Source organism: Spinacia oleracea, chromosome 1 (genome assembly GCF_020520425.1).
Source record: "Spinacia oleracea cultivar Varoflay chromosome 1, BTI_SOV_V1, whole genome shotgun sequence".
Taxonomy (NCBI): domain Eukaryota; kingdom Viridiplantae; phylum Streptophyta; class Magnoliopsida; order Caryophyllales; family Amaranthaceae; genus Spinacia; species Spinacia oleracea.
In genome coordinates, this window is record NC_079487.1 from 99,245,382 (window position 1) to 99,251,733 (window position 6,352).

The 6,352-nt window shown below is 35.5% G+C and overlaps 1 protein-coding gene across 3 annotated transcripts; it reads right to left on the bottom strand.

The window, feature by feature from the left end:
• Positions 1-270: 270 nt before the first annotated feature.
• LOC110798477 (omega-amidase, chloroplastic) lies at positions 271-5,342 on the bottom strand. 3 transcript variants are annotated; one of them, XM_022003654.2, is made up of 10 exons: positions 5,115-5,341; positions 4,873-4,989; positions 4,056-4,277; positions 3,839-3,935; positions 3,246-3,320; positions 3,078-3,156; positions 2,893-2,908; positions 2,698-2,778; positions 2,526-2,608; positions 271-409 (listed from the first exon to the last, which is right to left on the bottom strand). In XM_022003654.2, exons 1-10 carry the CDS (start codon positions 5,190-5,192, stop codon positions 343-345), a joined length of 915 nt encoding a protein of 304 aa, XP_021859346.1. In that variant the 5' UTR covers positions 5,193-5,341; the 3' UTR covers positions 271-342. The 3 variants fall into 3 exon arrangements, with proteins under 3 accessions (XP_021859346.1, XP_021859345.1, XP_021859347.1); XM_022003653.2 differs by lacking the exon at positions 271-409 and adding an exon at positions 416-2,082 and having other exon boundaries at positions 5,115-5,338; XM_022003655.2 differs by lacking the exons at positions 271-409; positions 4,873-4,989 and adding an exon at positions 416-2,082 and having other exon boundaries at positions 5,115-5,342.
• Between the last annotated feature and the right edge of the window lie 1,010 nt (positions 5,343-6,352).

Below are 6,352 nucleotides of genomic sequence, written 5' to 3' on the forward strand. Positions count from 1 at the left end.
GCTGAGAGAGAAAAGGGGGTCGCGGGAAAGAGAGAAAGGTGGGGTGGTTTGACAAAATCTGTTTTGTTTTATGGAGTAGTTCTGCTTTTATTAGGAGTACGTACAAAGTACTGTATAAATTTAGGCTGCGCGCTCTGGGGCCTAGGGTACTATTATACATAGTACAATTGGGCCCGGTAATTGAGAGCATGGTTATTAAAAGTGTATCGAATAAAAAGTGTATCGTTATTCGACGCCCGCGTACGTTAAAATCGCCCACATTTTTAATGTGAAATTACAAGTTTACCCTTAAAGAAAAAACCCTTCATTTTTTCTTCACCCTTCTCTCACCCCTCCCCTCCCTCACTGAGTCACTGGCAGCATGTTCCTCATTCCCTCCAAGGCTCCAACCGCCATAACTTCCGGCAAACTATCATTAAACAATGATAATAATAGCATATATAAAATTAAACAATAATAATAATAACATAAAATAAAAAATAATTGAGCAATAATTCTCATGACTTAGTAGTGAGCAGAAATTCAAAGTCTACCATCGGCAACGACGGCAAGTTGTTCTGCAATTGCTAATACCCATATTGTTTTGCAGTCATATCACAATTGAATCGTTTGGAATGAGTATTGACATTTGACAATAATTGTTTGGAATAAAAAAAAAATTATAAAAATAAAATCAAATCGTTGCTCTGCTCTATCCCGCGCACAGCCTTTGCGGGAATGACAAGGAAGCCGCGCACAGGTTGTGCGCCGGTGACACGGAGGTCTCGCATAAGATCTGCGCCACTGCCGTATCGCCGGCGCACAGCCTGTGCGCGACAACCTTGACTTCCCTGCAAACGCTGTGCGCGACAACCTTGACTTCCCTGCAAACGCTGTGCGCGGACCTTCCCCGGTGGTCTACCCTTCTTCCTCCTACTCGCGAGCCTCGTGGGTGGTCGGAATATGCAGCAGAATATGCGTGGGTGGTCCGAATATGCGGTAGAAAATGCGTGGGTGGACGGAATTATTGGAGGGAGATACACAGAGAGGAATACTCAAGCAGTGACGGAGGCCGCAAAACAGAGCAAATCCAATACTTCTACGTAGTCAGACACATTTTCTTCCGGCTGAATTTTTTTGGTGGTTGGTATAGTTGTCGGAACTTTGATGAGGGGTGGAGGGGGTGGGGGTGGATTTCTTTAAAAGGGTAAATATGTAATTTTACACAATAAATTAGGGCGTTTTTAACCAACGTTGGCGTCAATTAAAAATCCCCAATAAAAATCCCCTATTAAATTCGCGATCCAAATCGTATTTAGTATTTACGATTATACACTTTTTCTTTTCACCTATAATATAAGCACTTTAAATGATAATATGTGAGAATAAAATATTGATTAAACTTGTTCGTAGAATCTTAATATTCTACGATTCGATTCTAATAGTCCATTCCGATTCAAAGTAGAATCACGATTTTAATAACCTTGATCGGACGAGTCGGTCTCGGATAAGAATGACAATAGGTCGGATTATATGAACCGGTCTTCGGACTTGGATTATATTTATCTGATTTCGAATATTTTGCCTCGGAGGGTCGTTTTTAGTCGGGTTTGGATTATTTTAGCACTTAGAAATTTAAAATCACAAAAATAATAATGTAATTTTACATAAACTCCACCTCCTACAAGGTCTAGATTGCATTTTTACGTTTTCAAATTTAGATCGGATTTTTTTGTCGGATCGAGTTGGATTCTGATTAGATTCGAACTAAATTGTCATCCATTAATGCGGGTCATTAGCGGAGTGGATCAGAAGAAATTATGAGAGGGCTGGGTCAGGATCACAAGGATCAAGGTCGGGTCATGGTCGAGTCCAAAATATTAAAGGGTTATTACTGGGTCAAAAACTCAATATACAATTGAACCCTCTTGCTAATCCTAATCCTAATCCTAATCCGTACATTTGATATTTATAAACAACTAGAGTATTACATTGTAAGCTTAGTTTAGACATACTTAGGGACTGAAATTTGCCTTCGACTGTTCTGTATCGAGAAATTTGTAAATCCCTTCCTTCCGTTGTCTCCGAAGAGGGAAGAGTTCTCTACACATTTTTATGTAAACAGACAGAAAACAAGATGCAGTTGTTAAGAAACATTGACATTAATTTCTTATTGGACGATGATAAAGGTCGCAAGTTGCGACGTAATCTTACGTGTCGCAGTTTAATTGGTACATATAGGCGCCACGTAGGATACACGTCATTATAATATTTTTACTATCAATGCAATATTTCTACTATGAAATATGTAAATAAGGTAGTCGATATGAATAAGGAAACAAATTAGAATATTAAGATTTTCCTACTTTTTTTTTTATAACAAGTATAATAGATAATATAAGTTAAATATTTTAATTTCCAATTTAAATCATGACACATAAACATGCCATGTCATCATTGTGACACGGCTTAAAGGTCGCATGTTGCGACCTTTATCATTTCTGTTTCTTATTTCCTTAATCAAAATTGGCACTAGAAGAACCTACCTCTGAAGCTGATTTTCAGCATAGTTAATCTCAGCAAACACAATCTCCTCTCCATGTTCTGCCTTAGCTTTGACTTCACCACTCTGACATAAATATAAATACTAGTATAAGCTTTATATAGTCCAAAAAATCTAAAAAAGTTAGAAGAAATGTAGAATGTTTGGTAAATTACAGGACCAACTAGCATGGAATGACCCCAAATCGTATAAGATCCAGCAGAATCCCGGCTTGGTGAACAAACAGCAACAAACATCTACAAGATATATAATAACCCGAAATCATAATCATCCTCGATCACTACCACGTATCAGTTTAGATACAGAGAAGTATAATAGCTACGCAGGGTTTGAAGATAGAGTAATGATACCTGGTTATCAATGGCCCTGAAAAGGTACAAGTCATAGAACAAACCGAAAGGAAAAGAGTTAGGAACTAGAAACAGATCAAAATGCAGATAATTAACTTCCAACACTAATAGATACTGATGGCGATTAGGTGAGTGTTTTTCATGTGCTAATAGATACATTGAACATTTGAACTACAAGTACTTGCCTTGCTTTTGTTTCCAGTTCCCAGAGTGCCATTCCGGTGCTCATATTGAATGCAGCAGGATATATAATCAGGTCAGCCCCTGGCATTGCAATATAGAAGTATCTTTTTTTAGAAACATATTTCAGAATTAATAATTGGAGAACCCAAAGAAAAATGAGTCTGAGAAACCTTTTGCTCTGTATAGCATGCCAAGCTCTGGGAAGCGTATGTCATGACAGATACCAATGCCAATGCAGCCTACATCTGCAGGTATTAGACATATCATACTTACTATGTTCAGCTAAAATTGCTCAGAATCATCATTTTTTCAAGAAGAATACATGCTTTTAGCATCATTTAGAGTCCTAAGTAGTCACTTGATACTAGCTAGCTTAAGAGATTGTTGATATATATACTGTAAAATGTAAAGGTAAAATTGACATGAATAATCCCGACTTTCACCTTTCTTCTCGAAATAATCCCAACTTTGGATTTTTCCAGAATAATCCTAACTTTTGAGGGGATCTTCTCAAAATAAACCAAATAACGAAGTATCACTTTTCTTGTCTACACTAATCCATTTTAGGTCTATAATATATAGAAAAATAATAGTTCGGATTACTTTGAGAAGGTACCCTCTAAAGTTTTAAGATTATTCTAAAATAATACAAAGTTGTAAAAATTGAGATTATTCATGTCAATTTTTCCAAATGTAAATCCTTACATACAAGCGGCCAATCAATCTAGGCCTATATGTATTGAAGTTGTGAAAGCTCAATTACCAGTGTGTACGATTGTAGGTGTGTCTCCGGCAGTGAAGGAGTCTGACTCCCTAAACGAAACATCTCCAGATGCTTCGTAGTAGTCAAACAAATGCAACTGCAAAAACACAACAAAGACTAACAGATTAACCCCCATAACTATATATTAACTACTAAAGTTAAGATCAAATATAATTAAATGATTTCACGATTTTTATCAACACAAGATTGGGCTTACTTTGCTATGCTTAGCTTTGAGTTTACCATCAGGTCCAAACACACAGCAAGTGTTATACATCTGACCATTTCTCCTCTCTGGAATTGACCCTCCAACTATGGTAATCTGATGAATACTAGAAATTTCCGACAACATGTGATAAGTTGCTGATGATTCCTCTGTATTAAGTTCCTCACCACATTTTTCGAAGTATTCGTGTGAATAAGGGCACAGCCACATTTCCTATTCAAGCAACAGAACAATATTTACATGACATGGATACTCTTAGGCTGTTGTGTTTAATTGGTTCATAGAAAAAGCATTTTGAATTGATCGAGTTTTAATAAGAAAAACAAAGGCCCTATTTGGTAATTAATTGGTAGCTGGTTTGACTAGCTGTTAGTCGTTAGATGTTGATGGTTTAACTAGCCGTTAGTTGTTATATGTTACTCCGTAGTTAGTTTGACTAGCTGATTAAATGAAAAGTTTGTGTAAAGTGTTTGGTAAATTAGCAATTAATTTTTAGTTGTTTAATGTATCAATTGACCATTAAATACATTGACATAAGTGATGAAAGTTGATAAAAATTGTAACTTTAAGACAATAATATGACAAACTTGTCATTTTACACCAACTTCTAACCCAAAATGCTCATATATTAAGCTTGTCAAAATTAGTTTTTTCAACCAAACCTCTTTTAACCAAATACTCTAGTTATCTTGTTAAGATAGTGAAACCTCAAAAAACCTCTTTTTCCTCCAAACACACCAAAGTATTAGTATTACAACAAAAACCGAACATTTCATCAAACAGTTTAAGTGCAATAATAGAAAGTTACAGGTAAAACAACAAGCTTGGCACCCTTATTAGCAGCTTCTTCAAGCATGTTTCGAGCGCGATTCAAGTTGTTTGCCTTGTCATTAGTCACCCTTAATTGACATAGAGCTATCTTAAACTGCAAGATTCAGAAATATACTTGTTTTTAAATATTTAAAATAACCAAATTTCAATTGAATTAATCAGTAATCCAGCAATTACTTTGCTTATCTAATCCGAATAAGTAATAATACTGAAACTTACCCGAGAGATAGGAGATACTGAAATATTAGTCCTTGAAGCTGTTGTCGTGTCCATGAGTCTGTGTGAGTGTTTATTCATTTGCAAGATTCGGGGATGGTTTTGACCTCTTAAGGTTATGTAAGATCTACATAATTTGAAAAGGAAAGAGGTGTTTATTTATCTCTATCACTGTTGAATAAGTCAACACCTAAACTCCTAAAGCCGTGGTCATCTCTATATACTAGTGTTCTATTTCCTTAGACCATCTTTCAATAGTTGTACCTAGAACTTACTTGTAATTTGTAAAAGTTTTAGTCAAGATTGTCTTATACTCCCTCCGTCCCAAAATTATCTTCATGTTTGACCAATTTCACGGTTTTTAAGAAAAATATTTGGAGTGGATAAATCTAATGATTGGATTGTACTTGTGTTGGAATAAGCAAAATGGTCCCCTCCTCTTTTGCACATGGATCCTAATCAAAATAGTTTAACCAATAAGAATACAATAATATTTATTCTCAACCAATCAAAATGCTCAGATTTAAAGCACACAGATTCAACACAAATAGGGGTAATATGGGGTCATTTTTTCCATCAAATGGTCCCCTCCTCTTTTTCTGATTTTTGTGTTATTAAATTAGTTTTCCATGTTTTTTTTTTTCAATTTTAGTGGTCTCAAATAAGGGTAAAGTGAAAAGTTAGTACATCTATAATTAGAAACAGGAAGATAATTTTGGGACATTTCAACTTATGCATTTTTAGCTTGTACCATGGTACATGCTTATGAATTTTAAGCTTGTACCATGGTACAGACTTATGAGTTTTTAGCTTCGACCATGGTATTGACTTATGAAGTTTAAGCTTGTACTATGGAAGGATCTAAAAATTCATAAGCCTATACCATGGTACAAGCTAAATATTCATAAGTCTATATTATTTAAGATTTTGATTTGTTGTTGCATTCGATTTAATGTAATCGGGAAAAAAATATAGAGACTTATGAATTTTTAGCTCCTTCCATGGTACGGGCTTATGAATTTTAAGCTCCTTTCATGGTACAAGCTTAAATTGCATAAGTCAATACCATGGTCGAAGCTAAAAACTCATAAGTCTGTACCATGGTACAAACTTAAAATTCATAAGCCTGTACCATGGTACAAGCTAAAATTACATAAGTTTCTAAAAAAAAAACCGGACAAAAAAACTCTTGTGAAGACTCGGCCATTTTGTCGCCTAAGACGTGATGGTGGTGGCCGGAG

Excerpts from the sequence above, each read along its gene's own strand:
- LOC110798477 (XM_022003653.2), bottom strand. The coding sequence starts at position 5,192 with ATGAATAAACACTCACACAGACTCATGGACACGACAACAGCTTCAAGG. Across the intron at positions 4,990-5,114 it reads CAGTATCTCCTATCTCTCGG|TTTAAGATAGCTCTATGTCA; the intron begins GTAAGTTTCAGT and ends TGAATCTTGCAG. Across the intron at positions 4,278-4,872 it reads CCAAGCTTGTTGTTTTACCT|GAAATGTGGCTGTGCCCTTA; the intron begins GTAACTTTCTAT and ends TTGCTTGAATAG.